The sequence below is a fragment of the Electrona antarctica genome, assembly GCF_951216825.1.
Source record: "Electrona antarctica genome assembly, chromosome: 11".
NCBI lineage: Eukaryota > Metazoa > Chordata > Actinopteri > Myctophiformes > Myctophidae > Electrona > Electrona antarctica.
Window position 1 is genome coordinate 47,834,635 of NC_136792.1, and position 19,766 is coordinate 47,854,400.

Consider the following 19,766-nt stretch of genomic DNA (forward strand, 5'->3'; position numbering starts at 1 on the left):
ATTGTGACCGACGTGAAGAAGTTCCGAAACTTCGATGAGAATTTCGAGCCACGGAGGAATGTTCTGGAGATGGCTGATGGAGTGAGGGCCTCTGGCGTAGCGCTGAAGAGAGGTACTGCAGTGTTTTACCTGAGAGATACCAAGGGTCGAGAGGTGGAAACGATGCTGAAGGGGGCGCTGTATGTTCCATCCTTTCCCCAAGACATTTTCTCAGTCAACGCAGCAACATCAAATGGAGCCACATTCATCTTCAAAGAGGGACAGAACAAGTTCATCCAGAGAGACGGCACGACATTTGACATTAAGGTACATGACAGGTTGTTTTATGTAAACACCGTTGATGAGAGTATTGATGTTGATGAATGTCATGGGTGCTATGACATCAAGACGTGGCATGAGATTCTGGGACATTGCAACTACGAAGATGTGTTAAAACTGCAGAATGTAACTGATGGTATGGAAATTAAAGGCAAGGTTGATATTTCCAAGTTGTCATGCGATGTGTGTATAGAAGGTAAATTTGCTCAGAGCCGAAATAGAGAACCAGACCAAAGAGCTAAAGCAGCACTAGAACTTGTACACACTGATTTATCTGGACCAATTGATCCAACGGCTAAAGACGGATTCAAATATGCTTTAGCATTTACTGACGACTATTCAGGAGCTACTTTTGTTTATTTCTTGAAATCTAAGAGTGACACAGTCCAAGCTACAGAGAAGTACATTGCCGATGTTTCACCCTATGGGAAAATTAAGTGTATTCGTTCGGATAATGGTACTGAGTATACTTCTGGTCACTTTCAGGCATTGTTAAGCGGAAAGTCCATTAGACATGAGACCTCAGCTCCATACTCACCCCATCAGAATGGGACAGCTGAAAGAAATTGGCGAACGCTGTTTGAGATGGCCAGATGTATGCTGATTGAGTGCAAATTACCAAGGGAATTGTGGACATATGCGGTAATGACGGCTGCTGTTATCCGAAATAGATGTTTCAATAAGCGTGTAGGACAGACCCCATATTACATGCTGACAGGAAAGAGGCCAAACCTTTCAAGAATGAGAACTTTTGGGTCCCCATGCTATAAATATAAACAAAATAAGAAAAAGTTGGATTCACGATGTGAAAAAGGGATATTTGTAGGATATGATAAAAATAGCCCAGCCTATTTAGTGTTTTATCCCGACACTGGGAAGGTAACTAAGCACAGATTGGTAAAGTTCATTCAAAGCAATGTCATTGAGATTCAGACCCAAACAGATTGGGATGATGATTGCAGTGGGGGAAGGACTGTAAACCACCTCCCTGAAGATAGGGAAACTAACGAGACACAAGAACAAGAGGTTGTGGTTGAAATGAGTGATTTGGCAAATGTTCAGGCAGGTGAAGATGGCCGAACCAGTGAGATACAGGAACAAGAAGCAGGGGAGATGGATGATTTGGTCAGTGCTCAGGCAGGTGACAGTGGCCAGAGTGCAACATATCCCAGAAGAAAAGTGAAACCACCTCAGTATTTAAAGGATTATGAGTGTCAAGTAAAATCTGATGACCTAGATGACATAACCTTTGATTATTGTTATAGAGTCATTTGTGATGTGCCACACACAGTAAAGCAGGCAATGGCATCACCTGACTCTAAGTTATGGGCAAGAGCTATGGATGAGGAAATTGAATCACTAAAGGAAAATGACACGTTTACCCTGACTAAACTGCCAGAAGGCAAAGAAATAGTGGGGGGTAGATGGGTGTATGCTTTAAAAACAAATGCAGATGAATCTAAACAATTCAAAAGACTTAGGCAAATTGAAACATTTCATTGGTATTGATTTTGAACAAGGTGAACATTATGTGACTATGTCACAAAGGAAATATGTTGACAAAATATTGACTAGATTTGACATGCAGGACTGCAAGCCAAGAACAACAGGCAAAACTGAACTACACTGACAGCAGTGAGTCATTGGGGGATGTGAGAAAATACAGGGAAGTTGTGGGTAGTCTAATATACTTGACTACTTGTACCAGGCCAGATCTGAGTTTTGTAGTGGGAAAACTTTCACAATATTTTTCTAAACCAACAGAAGAGCAGTGGATCACAGTGAAACATGTGCTGAGATATCTGAAGGGAACCAGGGAAAAATCCTTATGCTATAGGAAATGTGAGGAACTAGGCTTGATAGCATATAGTGATGCAAACTGGGCAGAGGATGCAAGTGACAGACGTAGCACTAGTGGTTATTGTGTCAGCCTAAACCCAGAGGGCCCTTTGATTTCATGGAGGTCTAAAAAGCAATACACCGTAGCACTTTCAACTTGTGAAGCTGAGTACATGGCTTTAGCGGCAACTCTACAAGAGTGTTTGTATTTGATTCAATTGTTACAATGTATTGATGAATTTCATTACATGCAGCCAAAGATTTACGAGGACAATCAAGGTACAATAGCGTTAGCTAAAAATCCTGTACAGAGACAGAGGTCAAAACATATTGACATAAGATACCACTTTGTAAGATCAACTGTCAATGATGGTAAAGTGATTCTCGGGTATTGTCCAACTGAACAAATGGTTCCCGATGTTATGGCAAAACCAGCCAGGCTGTGTCAATTGAGAAATTTTGAGGGTTTCATGTTTGGAGAATAACATACAGTCCAAGGTTTTTTTTTGTTTGTTTCTCTTTCAAGGGTTCTTTTTTTTGTTGTTGTTTCTGTGTGTACCAATTCGCGATCAAGTGGGGGTGTTGGAATGTATGATCGTTAATTGCCTGTATATATATATCACTGTATGTATATTTATATGTATACCTTTATTGAAAGCACGTGACCTCATACCGGTCACGTGATCTGTATATAGGGAAGTGAAAATAAAGACACTGCTCTCTCAGCCATGGTCTAAGAAGCAAAGCCACGTCTGCTCTCTGAGTCTCTTTATTGCCCCTCCGTCATGCTTCCGGCTAGCTCTGGGTTGTTGTTGGTTTGACGCTATACGCTAGCTTTGTTCAACATAATCCAAGCATCATAAAACAACCCACATACAACCGAAAGTCACTCATTATCCACTAGTGACATATTCTACATCAGTGTTTCCCAACCTGTGTGCCGTTTGATGTGTCCAGGTGTGCGCCTGATTTGACCGAAAGTAACACTAACCCTCCCCCGAAAGCAATAGCTACTGAGCTGCAGGATTCCTATTGTTGCGTCGTTGTTGTTGTCACACGTCTAATTAGACGTGCAACAACGACGGAACAATAGACTCTAACGACCATCGGCCATAGGAATGTTAATGCTAATGTATGTCTTTGTGTACATGGGGCCATCACCTGTACTCGCCTGGCAACTTTACTGTATAAATGGGGCACAGACTAGCTTGTCACTCACTCACATTGTACAGCTATTACAAGATGGAACCAGCAGCCAAAAAGAGATGCATCCAGAAGACGCTACATTTCGCTCCCTCCAGAAAGACACCACCAGAACCCGACAGCAGCACACACAGCGCCACCGGGTCACCTGCATCTGACGACGGCACAGCCAGCGGCCCCTTCGTGAGTTTGAAAGAAAAAAAGGAGAAAGACACAGCGAAGCAGGCAAGTCTCTTGATACGCAGTACCACAAAGACTTCTGAAAAGGGTCTGGAATTAAGCTACCAAATCGCAGAGATGTTGGCAAAGTTAAAAATGCCACATACATTGGCAGAAACAGTAATAGCCAATTCATTCAAATTTGCAGGTGATGTGGGCTTGGTGCCACCAGATGCTGCAAAGGAATTAGCAAATGTGCCACTCTCAAATAACACAATTGGCCGACGCATTGAAGACATGTCTGCAGTAGGCATGCCACGGTATGAGATTTTACAGTACGGTACGGTGCCGGTATTGAAAACCTATACCTCGGTATTCCACGGTATTTATATTAAAAAAAAAAAAAAAAGATTCCCCCCCCCCCACCTATGTCTAGTGACTACCCCCACCTCCTTATAAGCCCTTTTTTGTTCCCCAACCTGTAGGTCTACATATTTTTACCTTTTATGATAATTTGAATTTTGTTATTTGTCATGTGACTTGTCATGATTATGAATTGGTTAACCAGGACCGAATGGAAACAAGACTGCAAGGACTTTTTTCAGTGATCCCTTTGGACATGTGTTTGACTGTACCCTATAGTGATTACATTTCTGCCAATAAAGTATTCAATCAATAAATCAATAGCTATTCCCCACTGTATTTCACTGTACTATGGCTCCCCCTAATGGCCGTTTTGTACCCTGCACGCTGGAGCAATCTGCTCCAGGTAGTGCAATCTGCGCATGGTCACAACTGCGTGTCTCTGTGTTGACAGTTCACACTTTTAGTTTAGTACATGTGGAAATATGGAATATACAATTGGATCTGGGTGTCTTTCAGCAACACTAACTCAAAGGTAGGAAGCAACTTTTCAATCTACTGCAGCTGTGTGGTGAAAATAAATGTTTTGCCTTAGTCTGGGAGTGGAGTTGCACTGCATGCGCGCAGCATGCGCCGCCCACCAACGCTGTATTAAAATACCGTAAGCTCGGAAATCTCACGGTATCAACACCGTGGCTGTTCCTGTCGCGGTATTACCGAAATTCGGTAAACCGCGGCATGCCTAGTCTGCAGACATAGAGAGTGTTGTCATACACAAAATTATGACGAGTGGAAAATTTGCACTGCAAGTGGATGAATCAACAGATATAAGTGGACACGCACAGCTGTTGGCAAACGTGAGATTCATTGATTCTGACGCGGATGGTGACTTCATCAGAGAGAATTACCTGTTTTGCAAACAACTGCCTGGAATTAAAACAGGAGAGGAAGTTTTCCGGGTGACATCGGAATATTTGGAGAAATGGAATTTAAGCTGGGAAGACTGTCAGTGTGTGCACTGATGGAGCGGCAGCTATGACCGGGCGATACAAGGGATTTGTTAGCCGAGTGAAAGAGATTAATCCTGACGTCATGGCTACACACTGTTTTTTACACCGTGAGGCGCTGGTTGCAAAGACTTTACCAAAAGACCTGTCAGTTGTGTTGGATGATGCAGTAAGCGTCGTTAACTTTATTAAAGCGAGACCACTGAAAAGCCGGCTGTTTGCCACACTGTGCGAGGAAATGGAGGCGGAACATCAAACTCTGCTGCACACCGAAGTTCGATGGCTTTCCAGAGGAAAAGTTTTGTCGCGTGTATATGAACTGAGGGAGGAATTAAAGTGCTTTCTGTCGGCTGAGCAATCCAAATATGCCGAACTGTTTGCAAATGAGTACTGGTGTGCAAGACTAGCATACATGGCGGATATTTTTATCCATCTGAATTAACTGAACAGGAAAATGCAAGGGCGAAATGAGAATATTCTTACAAGCACGACAAAACTGAACACATTTCGGAAAAAACTCGCCATCTGGCGGCAGGCTGCAAGCAAGGGAAAGCTAGACATGTTTCCTTGCAGCAACGCTGGATACAAAAACAATCGTGAATTGTGTGGGGTCATTTCTGAGCATCTGGAAACTCTCGAGGACAAATTTGCAATTTATTTGCCCCCAGTTTCCACCGAAGACTTTGACTGGGTCCGTGACCCATTGGACGCGGCAAACGTGAACAGCCCAATGCTGGAGCGAGAGCAGTTATTGGACATACAGGGGGACTATGAATGGAAAAGGAAATTCAAGGAGCTAAGCCTGGACAGGTTTTGGTTGGCTGTTGGCAAAGAATATCCAGCCATCACAGACAGAGCAATGGCAGTGCTGCTCCCCTTTTCCACAACCTACCTGTGTGAGCTTAGCTTTTCAAGCCTGACTTGCATAAAAAACAAACACAGAGAGAGCCTGAGAGCAGTTGATGAGGAGCTCCGTGTCAGTTTGTCCAACGTCTCAGCCAGGATAAAAACTCTTTGTTCAGGAAAACAAGCTCAAGGTTCACACTAAGACAGAACTTGCCAAACATCTTTTCTTTTCTTTTTATCAAATATTTTTTTGCGATTTTTTTTTTTGTACAAAAGTGCTCAAGTTTAAGACCATTGTATTGTGGCAAACGATTTTTGTTCTTGTTTTTACAACTCATTTTTTTATTTAGAAGTATTACTTTGCATTGACAAATTGAACATGTGTGTGCTATATTTTGTATATGAGTTTTCAAAAATAAATTGATGAAACTGAGGCACTGTGGGTTCAAAGAAGTTTTACTCTGTCAAAAGTATAATGTGTTTGGTATCAAATACGTTTAACTATATATATATATATATATATATATATATATACATACGCACATACACCCCCCGTATATCTAGGTGTGCCACGAGATTGTTAGGCTATGAAAAGTGTGCCCTGGGACAAAAAAGGTTGGGAAACACTGTTCTACATCACATCACAGCATTTGGTAATCAAAATAAGATCAAATAAACAATATTACAACCTGTGCCTCATTCCAACCATAATACCACTTTTCAACCTATCTTCATATAATTGGTCCTCACCAATGTTCATGATAAAATACCACCATTTTTCTCTACTCAGTCTGTGTCTCATAGGAGGGCTGTGGGCAGTTCAGAAACACGTCCACCAGTGACATCATCGTTAGGCAATTGTTTTTTTTTCTCTGTAAATTCAGCCACCAGATGGCGATGTTCGCGGCGAATGAGTTAACGCACTCAACTCAAGCGCATAAGACCAGACTGGACTTAATGGACATAATTATGTATTTCAAGCACTACTACTAACACTAGCTCCAGTTTTCTAACAGGAGTGACTGTGATGTGAGGCGGACTAACCTTCTCCCCCAGAGCCTTCAGGCTGCCCAGGAACCGTGGCCAGAAGTCCTTGAAAAGTGGCCGGTCGATCTTTTTCAGGCTGTCCTTGGTGCTGGCATCCACACTCACGTATAGCTGGGTGACCGGCACCAACGTCCTAAAGGGAACAAGGACTTTGCTTTAACATCTCAGTAAGAATTTAGTTAAGACACCGTCATCATCATTTTTCAACCGCGGTTCGAGATCATGGATTTCACAATGCAACGCCGCCAGACAACCCGGGTCCTTCATTGCCATCCCCAGTTCCTGCTTACTGATGCATTTGTCCCTCGCGTAAAACTGTGTTCTTCTGGATCGGACTAGTGAAGAAACACAGGGAAGGTTAGAGAAGTCGATGGGTGGCTCTTCCAAGAGAGATTTTGCACTCTCATTAATTCTAGGCCAAGTACTTATTTGACTTCTTTTTCACAAAGTGCCTCCAGGCCAAAGACGTTTTTAACTTATTTTAAAAGGGGCTTAAATTGATAACATTATAATCATGACTTCATCTTACAACTCTCGTTCTAAAAAATAGAACAAATCTATGGTGGCCTGTGCTGAACTATTGCTACTGCCATTTAGCGGTGGATTAAGACACATCGTAACTACTGTATAAGCAAGGAAATAATCGACATGAACAGGAAAACATTTTGACATGACATGTCAGTGCCTGTAGCACATTTCACGTGTTCAGGACTCTTTTTATTCTCCATTATGCTACAACTTTGTTTCAGATAAGGTTCTCAGAACCTAAATTTGGCCTTGCTCGAGAGGTTATACTGTACTAACGTTCTGGGTGAACTTAACATTGTTGCACCTCAACACGTTAAGGAGAAGACTTCAGTGGTTTAAAGGCTAGCTGCTCTCTCAACACATTGACTATAGGTGACGGATACAACCAGAAATTAACCAGAAGTGAAAACCCTGTCTCCATCCGCCTCAATGTAAACAGATTGACACAAAAATACATTAATCTCGGATTCTTTTCTCAGATTGTGCTTTTGGTCGAAACAAGCTTTATTCAACGGCCCATAACTAAAAAAAATTCTGGGTGAAAGAAAAGATGTAAAAAAATATGATATTTCACCGGCGAATAATCACATATTCGACTACTATTACAAGTCAAATCCCCCAAATCTGCACTTTGTTTCCACACGCACGCACGCGCGCACGCGCACACGCACACGCGCACGCGCACACGCACACGCACACACACACACACACACACACACACACACACACACACACACACACACACACACACACACCTCCTTATCACAAGTGTGAAGACTTGAAGAGTTTCCAATCAAAGTAATGTCTGGGGCGTCAGACTCAATAAATTCAGACAGCTGGTCCCTGACAGTATCAAGATGATGGATCCATGGCTGCTGTTCCATGCCTTTGCCTGTATTCTGGTGGCCCAGGGAGAGTCGGCATAATGACAGCTGAGGCAGCCAAAGACATTGTGACTAGGGATGCACCGAAAGGGAAATTATTGGCCGAAACCGAATACCGAATATAGGAAACAGTTGGCCGAAAACCGAATATACGAATATGATTAATATTATATATCTTTTTTTCCTACCATTGCTGTCATGGCCCTACCTTAAAGCTACCTGATTTATGGCAAAATAAATGGTTATGGCAAAACTTAACTTAAATAATAATCACTATTATGGGTCCATAAAACATTTATTCAGCTCTTTTGAATGCATTAATTGCATACACTATTCAGTGATATTTTTTGCCTATTCGGGCTGAAACCGAATAGGCCGATGCATTTTTATTTTTTAGCCATTTTCTGCTGAATATTTTCTGCGGCCGAATATTCAGTGCATCACTAATTGTGACGCAGCAGGCAGACGTGACCCACCATGAGGTTTCGAAGCATATGCTCAGATTACTATCCTCCTGTTTTTTGAGTGGTGCAAACCACTCCAACAACTGGCGTTGTACCCGTGTTTGTTCGTACCAAAAAAACGAGCATGGTTGCTATGGTTAGCAACCAAAAAAACGAGCATGGTTGCTATGGTTGTTTGTATCCGTGTTTGTGTGTACCTGTACGTGGGGCCTAAAAGAATGAGCATGGTTACTATGGTCACTGACATTACGTCAGACCACAGTTGATCAGGCTATATAAGACCTTGCACCACTCAGTTCACACGGGTGTGATTTTTATTTACTTGATGCCTATTTATTCTATTTGATGCTTTTTTGTGTGCAATGTGTTTTTATTTTGTTTTTTCTCATTCTGTACATCACTTTGGTTGGCTGTTTTTAAATGTGACTTCATTTGTATTAACAAATAACACATTTACAGATATTTAATAATGGAATTTATGATACATTACAGGAAGATTTAATCCAGGGTGGAGGTTAAAAAAAAGATATTAAGTCTAACATAAGTAAAAACATAATTGCGATTTGACTTGGAATTTTCCAATGCCTCTTTTAGTTTTTCCATCTCCTATTTTTCTTTTTAAATGCCTCCTAGATTATGAGGAAGGATTTAAGCTAACTCCAAGCACACTTAAGACGAGACGAGTAACTGAATGCCTGGAAAATGGAAATGAAGAGTTTACATAGTACGTGGTGCATGCATAAACTTCTCTTAATGATTATATCTGGTTTCAGTATTAATTTACGATGTATTTTCTGTATTATAAAGGTTATTTTTGCAGTCAGTTTGTATTGGTGGTGGGGAGGGGGGGCGGGGGTCGCGAGACATGGCCAAAGCATTTCCGGGGGTCCCCAGCCAAAAACGTTGAGAACCCCTGTCTTAGGGCATAATGTAAGCCTTCGATGAGGCCTTTAGGAGGGCCATTCGAGCCGCAAGTGGAGTCTGCAGTACTACCGTTGCCCAGCGGTGGAGCCTGCAGAACCACTGCGGCTCAAGAATCCACCACTCCTGAATGAAGTGTCTGGTGCAACGCACAGGTCCTGGCGGTACTCCTGGTGAGAGCAGGAGTGGACCTGGTGAGACGTAGGAGGGGCCCGGACAGGAGGCAACCCACAGAGCCTAGTCCCTCCACATACCAGAATTGTACCTCTCAGTCCCGGCATATTAGTTCCGGAGTGGTCCCAACGGATTATGCGGCCCTGTCTTTCCCTAGTGGTCTGATCGAGGGTAGCTACTGGGACGTAAATCGGGACTTGATCACCCCGGCTGGGTCACCCGAGTGAGGGGTATGATGTTCGAGAGACCCGAAACCCCGATGACCTTGGGATACATCACTGAGGATACGTCCCAGTTGCATCCAGGCAATGTTATTTTCGTTATAGCAAAATAAAAACTTTCCAAAAAGTCATTCTAAGGACGTTGACCGGTTTCGACTTTCGACCCATGTAGTTCTTATTCAGGGTGTGTGACTAGAAGCCTACTCATTATTCTGCATGTAAAGCACATTGTGCCGTGCTTTCCTTGTCTTGATAAGTTCAGCATAAATTATGTTCAAAGAGCTAGACAAAAGGTGAAAGGACAATAGATTTACAATTTAGGCATGGATTAATTTTAAAGTATATTAAATTAATCCAGAGCGATTTACATTAAGAGAGGACAACACAAGAGTATCATTCCAAAACGGAAATTACTAGCTGCACGCAGTATATGGCTGTTCACAAGCCCCAGTCGAATTGGGCGACACAAATGTGTGCAGGAACATTCGTGGTCAAACAGATGTTTTGTCTTCATAAAGTGTTGTTTGAATGATGCTGTAATTACAGTGACTGTGTGGGGCACAAAAAAAGACATTAGTGACCGCTTCTGACCGAGGCTAAGTCATTGAGGGGAAAATAAAATCGTTTTAAGTGGTGCAAACCACTTCCTTAAGTGACTATGTGTGTGGGTAGCTGGCTGGCTGCCTGGGTATGTATGTCTGAGCATGAAAACAGCATGGTTGTTTTTCACCACCTGTGCGCAACCTAACACACACATAAACACACACGCACATATTAACTGTATATATGGTGATTTCAGGTGTGCCAGTACAGTACAGTACAGTACAGTGACAGTACAGTACAGTAGAGGGTACAGTAGAGGGACCCCCACACGGTAACTGTCATTTCTCAACCGTTTCGGACGTGGGGCGGCTCGCCGGAATCGGATTCACATCAAATTGACATATTGGTTGTTCAGTTTGACCCACCAGTTTTGGAGATATGGCTTATAGAGTAATATGTCTTGCAGAAAACAGCAAGTTGAGAAAACAGGCTTGAAAGGTTCACTTCCGTGGACTCTAACATTACACCTAGCTACATGTTTAAGCATTTATTTCATATTTACATGTCGATTTCAGCTCTGACATTTATTTCAGACATGCTCTGTGAAGAATACATGTGAAGAGTCTGCCTGTGCCATTAACTCATTTTGCATAAAAAAAGGAAATCAGTTTTTCTCCTCTCCTGAACAGTTAGTCTTGCCGCCATGACTGTCTCTGTATCAAAAAGAGTCGCGACTTCCCTCCCACAAAGGACGCAGAACTCTCTTCTCTTCTCATTGTGCAGCACACAAAATAAAAGCACGCGTGCTTCTGTGTCTTTGAAGGTTTCACATCAGTGCACACAAAGCCCTACAAGGCTAGAATGGCTTTTTAGTTATGTATGTATTTTTCATAAGGTGCACAAGAGGATATACTTCAAGGACCCACGTATGCCTGTTCTGAATAGCAGTCAGACACAGAGAGACAGAAGGAGAAATTGGTAACAGGCAGTCAGCCACACAGCTGTGTGATGATTTGCAATGTTATTTGTGAGCCTGTAAGGCTCTGTACAGACCGGCTTTGAAGATTGAGTGCACAATAGTTGGGTGCAACTATACAATATTCAGCAATTCAAATTAAGCAAAGACAACTAATAAAGCTCTACCGTGTATGTATGCCGCTGTAACTAGTGTCCTTTGAAGATATGTTTTCCATTTCTATTTTAATATCTCAAAGAGCTGAAGATGGGTGAGGGTCTTTTTTTCAGCCTGTGTGTGTCTTTGTTTGGGCCTAATGTTGCAAACCGCTGGACCAATCGGCTCTGAATGTTTTTCCATGCTGCCATTATGATCTGTCGATGACAACTTGCTATTCAATTTTGGTGAATGCATTACCACACACCTACAGTCCTTCCAGACTATGATAGGAAGCGTGAATTTACAGAAGGGTTTTAAAGGAAGCCAGTGATTTGTTTGTTTTGAGGGAAGGGGGCAGGGCATTCCACACCTGAGTGGCAGTGCTGTGAAAAGTGAATTTACCCATATTTGTTCTAAATGTGGGTGGCACCAGATCATTATTTATGCTCCCTCTAGTGTTGTGGCTGTGGGAGTTGCTCACCTTTGTGAGGTAATCAGTTAAGTAAATAACTGTAAATAAGTAGCATAACGGTTAACGAAATCCATCATGGGATGATTGCCGACCACCCAAGGCATGAATTATTTTACTGCGACTAGCGACGGGACCGTGATGGGCCGTCAAAAATATGTGTTTTGATTATAATCGTAATCTGTGATTTAGATTCAGAGAAATCGGCGGGAGAAGATTTGGGCTCGCTGTTGTTTTGCCGACCGACCAACGACTTCTGGTTTTGAATGTTGTGCAATAGACGCTCATAGACAGCAGTGTAGCGCTCGCCGATATCAAACAAATATAAAGCATGAAAAGATGGAGATCTCCGTCATGGGCAGTTAAGAGTGTTGTGCGCCCCTACCTGATTTCCTGGGGGAACTGTGAACATGGGCAGTTAAGACTAGAGTGTTGTGCGCCCCTACCTGATTTCCTGGGGGAACTGTGGACATGGGCAGTTAAGACTAGAGTGTTGTGCGCCCCTACCTGATGTCCTGGGGGAACTGTGAACATGGGCAGTGAAGACTAGAGTGTTGTGAGCCCCTACCTGATTTCCTCGGGGAACTGTGAACTGTGAACTGTGAACATGGGCAGTTAAGACTAGAGTGTTGTGCGCCCCTACCTGATTTCCTGGGGGAACTGTGAACATGGACAGCGGTGGCAGTGGTGGCCGAACGGTTTGCGGAGCGGTCTTGATACCGGAAGGTCGCCAGTTCGAATCCCCGGACCAGCACGTTAAAATTACCACCGCTGAAGTGCCCTTGAGCAAGGCATTGAACCCCTACCATGAAATGTTCTATGAGCAGGGTGTGGCTGTAAACAAGCATCTCGAGCTTAGTCCACTTCCCTGGGTAAACAAAGAACTTTGCTTTGCTTTGCTTTGGCAGTTAAGACTAGAGTGTTGTGCGCCCCTACCTGATTTCCTCGGGGAACTGTGCGTTGGTGACGAGGAAGCTGGAGATGCGACGCGTATGAAGGAGGCGGAGGAAAGTGTTGATTTCGGGGTACATGATTGGCTCCCCCACCAGGGACAAGGCACAGTGTTTGACAGCCATGCCTTCCTCATAGCGTTCTGGAAGCACTCCAGGAACACCTGGAGACACAAAGAAAGGTCAAATAAAAGGTTAATTTGACGCATCCATCCATCCATCCATCCATCCATCCATCCATCCTAAGCATTGGTTTTACAATACTGAAAACATCGGACAAACTGGAAAAAGGGGTGGGGGAGGTGGGGGAATCTAAGCAAAGGCTTAGATTTTGCCTACACTAATTGAAAAGTAACAAAGGCTTCAAAACTACCGTCAACGAACTATGATAGGAAGCGTGAATTTACAGACGGGTTTTAAAGGAAGCCAGTGATTTGTTTGTTTCGACAGTGTGGGCTGATCAGTCTTGATCAGACCCCGGCCGGCTGTGGCTCAGGAGGTAGAGCAGGTCGTCCAATGATCCCTGGGTCGGCGGTTAGAATCCCGGCTCCTCCTGTCCACATGTCGAAGTGTCCTTGGGCAAGACACTGAACCCTACATTGCCTCCAATGAGTCGGTCGGTGTGAGCTTGCCACCCTTGGTGTGTGAATGTGGGAAGTGAGGACACTGACGTCGACTGTTCGCCGCTTCACCTCCCAATGTATGAATGAATTAACCATTGTAAAGCGCTTTGAGCACTTGGAAAAGCTCTATACAAATGAAATTCATTATTATTGATTGGGTCGCTTGGAGGAGGGTGTATGTCAGGGGTGCCCACACTTTTTAGACTTGAGAGCTACTTTTAAAATGACCAGCTCAACCAGATCTACCCACCAAAAATATATATTATCCTATTGCTGAAAATAGTTACATATTAGGCAAACGCACTTGGAATGGGAAATAGAAATAACTTTGTAATACTGGCGTTTGTGAGAAACACTCTTGAAAACAAAGTATTGCATTTTGGGTTTGAGCTTCCCTTTTTGTCTATTAATCAAGTGAAGTCACTTTAATCCAAGTGGGACATGCCAAAAATAGTTTTTGTTTTTATTTAAATTATTTATTTTAGGGGCATGTCATGTGGTCTACCAGTGTGATCTACTGGTAGATCACAATCTACCTTTTTGGCACCCCTGGTGTATGTTATAAGACCCAGAAACGGTGAGTTCTGTGTTATCTATCTGTGGTTTTCAACTACAAATGGTTGTCTGTAACACGATACAATTCAGTAACTTTTTGCTCCTCTGAGTATGTGCGCGCGTGCGTGTGTGCATGCATGCATGGGTGCATGGGTGCGTGTGTGCGTGTGTGCATGCATGCATGGGTGCGTGTGTGCAAGTGAGTGAGTGAGTGAGTCAGAGAATGAGTCAGTCAGCCTCGAGAGCCAGGGCCAACCAATCAAGCTCAGACTCAGTGTGCGTGTCACAGAGAAGTCGAGGACCCGAGGGAAGGTGGTGGTCTGTGAGATCACATACAGACAGTCGAGTGCAAGGGTAACCCGACACTCAGACTGAATTTTCATTTAGTTTCACGTCATTATTCAGACTGAAAGCCCTTCAAGTTGAAACGTGGCAGCGGTATCCGATTTTTAACCAAGGCTGCCATAGAGTCACCAGACCTGAATGGCCCGAACATTTGTTTTAATGGGCGTGGCTAGCGATTCAGGGGGCTGGAGCCAGTGTAGTACAAGGGTGCTCTGACAATAAATTACGAACATTTCTGCATGTGTGTGTGTGTGTCATGTGTCTGTCCTTGGAGTATCTTGAGGAACGACCAATCGATCGACTTCAAACTCGGTGTGTGTAGGAACATTTTATGGCCATAATAATAGAGATCCCTAATGGCATCAATTTGATGTCACAGTATTCCAAGTGTACAAAGCCCTCAAAGGCCCACCAACATACATTTCAGTTGTCAAAAGCAACCTTAGATTTAGTAAAACACTAAAACATTCCAGGTGACTAAAATGTGACTAAAACTAAATGCAATTCTATTCAAAAGACTATGACTAAAATCAAAATCAACACTAAATGAGAGGAGGGGAAGGTGCTCTCTACGGGCATCGTTTTCAACAGGCATAGGCCACGTTTCAATAGTAAGAGTGGAAAAAACAGCGAGTCAAGTGAAAGAAACATACAAGTGAGCAAAAAGAAAAAGTTGTGCATTAGAGAATGGGAGAACAGAGGGACTGATTGATTGATTGTTGTTGTCAGATTGCAGAATGGGTACAGTTCAAGGAAGGCACAGGTCAATACAGAAACTGCTAACAGTAGCGTATTATATAAGATCTGTATGACGTTTCATTGACGTATGAGCTTGCATGATAATAGCATTCATTGTATATTGTATACAATCATGATTGTACATTGTTTAGTGTGTCTCCGTGTGATGATGATGATGACGATGATGTCAGATAGCCTACGTTCCCCCCCCCCCCCCCCAACTGGCTATTGGCCGGGCTGACTACAGCTAAATGTTTATTTCTATATATTTAGAACTGGCATCAGATGAGGAGGAGGAGGAGGAGGAGGAGGAGGAGGAGGAGGAGGAGGAGGAGGAGGATGATGATGATGATGATGATGATGATGATGATGATGATGATGATGATGATGATGATGATGATGATGATGATGATGATGATGAAGACGAAGAGTCAAGACTGCGATGGAGTTCTCCGACACTGAACCGGATGCATTCATTCATTTCAGTTGTTGTTGTTTTTTTTAAATTTAGCCTACACACACACACACCGTCAACTGGAATGCAGTGGTTTGGGGACACTGGGGAGTTTGGGGACAACTGTTTTGTATGTAGGCCTATTTATTTTCTGTAATATTTATTATAATTGTATTATGTTAGTAGTCATAAAAAATAAAAGACGCTTTTACAATGAGTTAGACCTGTCATGGCTATTTTGTTCACTATTCTGAGGTTTATGGTTTGACTAAGCGAGTTTCAACTGTGATTTACTCTGTAACGGTAGATGGTAAGAACCCAATTTTTTGTTATAATACAGTATACATTCAAGTCTATATTTTGATACATATCATGGGCACAAAGTCATATCAAAACAATGTCCTTGGATGTGTTTTTTATCAAAACTGTTTCTTCACAACAGGTTTTTGAGATACATGCATGAATAGACAAGGTACTGGTAAGACTATGTAAACATGGTATATATCAAAATGTGCGTTAGAATGTCTAATTTTACCCCAAAAAAGAATTGAGTTTATATGATGTTCCAATTCAGAGCTAGGGGGACTTTTAGCTGGATAGGTCAGATTGATCATGACTGACCATGCTATTTATAGATGGCAAAATATCTACAGTGGTACATGTGAGAAACTTTTTATTTTATTTTAATTGAACTAGACAACTCACCCTTTAAAATTAGATATTGCATGGCTATGTACGCCCAGCAGAAAAAAAGTTATTTAGAAAATAAAACTTCAACCGGGCATAACTTTTTTTGTTGTCCTAGAAACACTACCCAGTGTAAATGCAGGCTCTTTTAAATGGCTTCCAACACAAAAACTAAACATTTTATCAACTCAGTTCATTTTTTTCCTGGAAGCAGACAAGTCAAGCTTTCTCTGAAGGTCTTTCGTTGTCACACATTCACAACAGAGAATTTTCAATAAATCATTCAAAAACGGGATTATGCCATAGAGAAGTCTACAAACTATATAGAAATCCTTGAAACTCTCAAAGAGTTAAGTGTAAACAACTTTTATCCATTTCATTTAACAGCTTTGAACTAAGCATGTTTGAGCTGGGTCACTCACACCCAATTGTATGTGCTGTTGTATACCGGCATCCTCAATATAATAAGGACTTCATACATGAGTTCTCTGAGCTCCTAGCTGAAGTTATGCCAAAGTATGACAAGGTCCTGATTGTTGGCGACATGAACACACACATTTGTTGTCCCACTATGCCACAAGTCAAAGACTTTTTAAATGTTATTGAGGCTTCAATAACATCCCGTGGTGCTGAGGTTTTAACCTCTTCTTTTCTCTCCACCTGTCCAATCATCCTCGACACAGTTGCTCCAAAGAAAGTTATGCATCCTAAACTCCAATCAGAACCATGGCTAAATGACACCACTCGTGCTGCTAGACAGGTATGTAGACGAGCTGAACGCAGGTGGAAGAGAGACAAACAACAAATCTCCTTCACTACTTTAAGGGAAAGCTGGAACTGCTACCAGAAAATTGTTAAGGCTGAAAAAACGAAGCACTTTTCCAAGATTATTTTAACTAATTGTCATAAACCCAGAGTACTTTTTAGCACAATTAATTCTTTCTTAAACCCACCCCAAGCTGACCTCTCTGAGCCCTCCCCAGAGACCTCTGGGGAGGGCTCAGAGAGGTATTTTGTAAATAAAATCACTACAATTAGAGCCCATATTACTCCCCCTTCGTTTGACCCGTCCATCAATTTTACTTCCACTGCCACTTTTACTCACTTTGAAGCCGCCTCCCTTCCCTCCCTTGCGACCATCGTTTCTAAATTAAAACCCTCATCCTGTCCCACAGATAGTATCCCCCCCCGCCTACTTAAAGAGGTGTGGGACACTGTTGGACCCAACATCCAGCATATTTTAAACAGCAGCTTAGTTTCTGGTATTGTACCAACATATTTTAAACAGGCAGTAGTGCAACCTTTAATTAAAAAAACAAACCTAGATACCACAATTCTCTCTAATTTTAGACCCATTTCTAAACTAACTTTCATTTCAAAGATTCTAGAGAAAGTCGTACTTTTACAAATCCAGGATTTTATTGATAGAAACGGTATTTTTGAGAGGTTCCAGTCCGGTTTTAAACCACTTCATAGCACTGAGTCAGCACTTTTAAGAGTTTTTAATGATCTTTTAATAACTACAGATTCTGGCAATTTTGCGGTTTTATTGCTTTTAGATCTTACGGCCGCTTTTGACACGATTGACCACACTATCCTAATTTCACGTCTTGAGCACTGGGTGGGTATAAAGGGAACAGCACTGGATTGGTTTAGGTCGTATGTCACTGGGAGAAGCTTCACCGTCAGCACCGGTGGGTTAATGTCATCTTCTGCCCCCCTCCCCTATGGGGTGCCCCAGGGCTCAATCCTTGGGCCCATTCTTTTTGCACTTTATTTACTCCCCCTAGGGTCAATTTTACGCAAACATGGCATGTCCTTCCATTTTTATGCAGACGACTCCCAAATCTACCTCCCCATCAAGCGAGACTGTACCACCAAGCCAACTCCTGGAATGTCTGGATGACATTAAAGCCTGGATGGCTTTAATTTTTTTAAATTTGAATGAGAGCAAAACAGAGATTATAATTTTTAAACCCAGTCTTGCTGCAAATATGTCCGAAGTGGACCTCGGCCCCCTGGCACAATATATTAAACCCACCGTAACCAACCTTGGTGTAAGAATGGACAGTGACTTTTTAATGGATAAACAGGTGAATTTAGTTTTAAAATCAGCTTTTTTCCAGCTCAGGATTTTATCTAAGGTGAAGCCTTTTTTAACTTTTTTAGATTTTGAAAAAGTCATACATGCTTTTATCACTACCCGCCTGGATTACTGCAATGCACTTTATATTGGGGCTAGCAAGGGCTGCATTTATAGATTGCAACTAGTGCAAAATGCTGCTGCACGCCTTCTGACAGGCACAAGAAGGCGTGACCACATTTCCCCCATTTTAGCTTCACTGCACTGGCTCCCTGTATGTTTTAGGATCAAGTTTAATATTTTATTGTTTGTTTTTAAATCCCTTAATGGGCTAGCACCTCCTTATATTTCAGATCTTTTAAAATTGTATGTCCCAGAAAAATCATTAAGATCAGCTAACAAGCTTCTGCTGGAGGTCCCAAAGGCAAAACTGAGACTTAGGGGAGATCGTGCCTTTTCGGTAGCTGCCCCTAAACTGTGGAATGAACTCCCCCTCTTGGTAAAACTGTCCCCCTCTATCCATATTTTTAAATCCCGTCTTAAAACACTTTTTTATTCCCAAGCTTTTACCCCAGAGTGAGTTATTTTTTATTTATGTTTTTATTTTATTTTATTTTATTTTTATCTTTTGTTTTATTGTTTGTTTTGTTTTTCTCCACTCTGTTGTATATTTGTATCTCTATAATATGTTTGACGATTTTGTGCACTTTTATTTGTTATGTAAAGCACTTTGGTCAACTCTGTTGTTTTTAAATGTGCTCTATAAATAAAGTTGGATTGGATTGGATTGGATTGGACCTATTATATGAAGATAGGTCGCAAAGTGGTGAAGTCGTCCTTTAATAGATATTTTTGAGGTTTTTAGGTATTATATAATATCCTTTTGTATTGGTTATGCTATTTTTTTGCAATTGTGCAATTGTGTGGTTGAGGTGGACATTGCCTCCGGACAAACTATTTTAAGAACTCAAAGTTATCCTTAAAACAACCGACATGTCTTAATCCCAAATTGAAGGGATATAACAAATTGCTCAAAACACATTTTATATAATCTGTCACAAAGAGAAGACTGTTTGGCAAATTGTGTCAGAAGAACCTGTCAAAACAAGTTATCTTCTGTTTGTGAAGAAAACTGGTGGCGCACAATCATTAGGTGTGCGCGCGTGTGTGTGTGTGTGTGTGTGTGTGTGTGTGTGTGTGTGTGTGTGTGTGTGTGTGTGTGTGTGTGTGT

At 42.1% G+C, this 19,766-nt stretch overlaps 1 protein-coding gene across 1 annotated transcript in view; it reads right to left on the reverse strand.

Annotated features, from left to right (window-relative positions):
- Window positions 1-5,543: 5,543 nt before the first annotated feature.
- Window positions 5,544-19,766, reverse strand: part of LOC306932181 (S-adenosyl-L-methionine-dependent tRNA 4-demethylwyosine synthase TYW1-like) — a gene marked incomplete at both ends in the record, with an annotated part of 40,174 nt that continues 25,951 nt past the window's right edge. Inside the window, 3 exons of the mRNA XM_079513879.1 lie at window positions 5,544-5,657; window positions 6,780-6,915; window positions 13,037-13,214. Of these exons, the coding sequence (XP_079370005.1) occupies window positions 5,544-5,657; window positions 6,780-6,915; window positions 13,037-13,214 (428 nt within the window). The remainder of the gene's footprint in view (window positions 5,658-6,779; window positions 6,916-13,036; window positions 13,215-19,766) is intronic.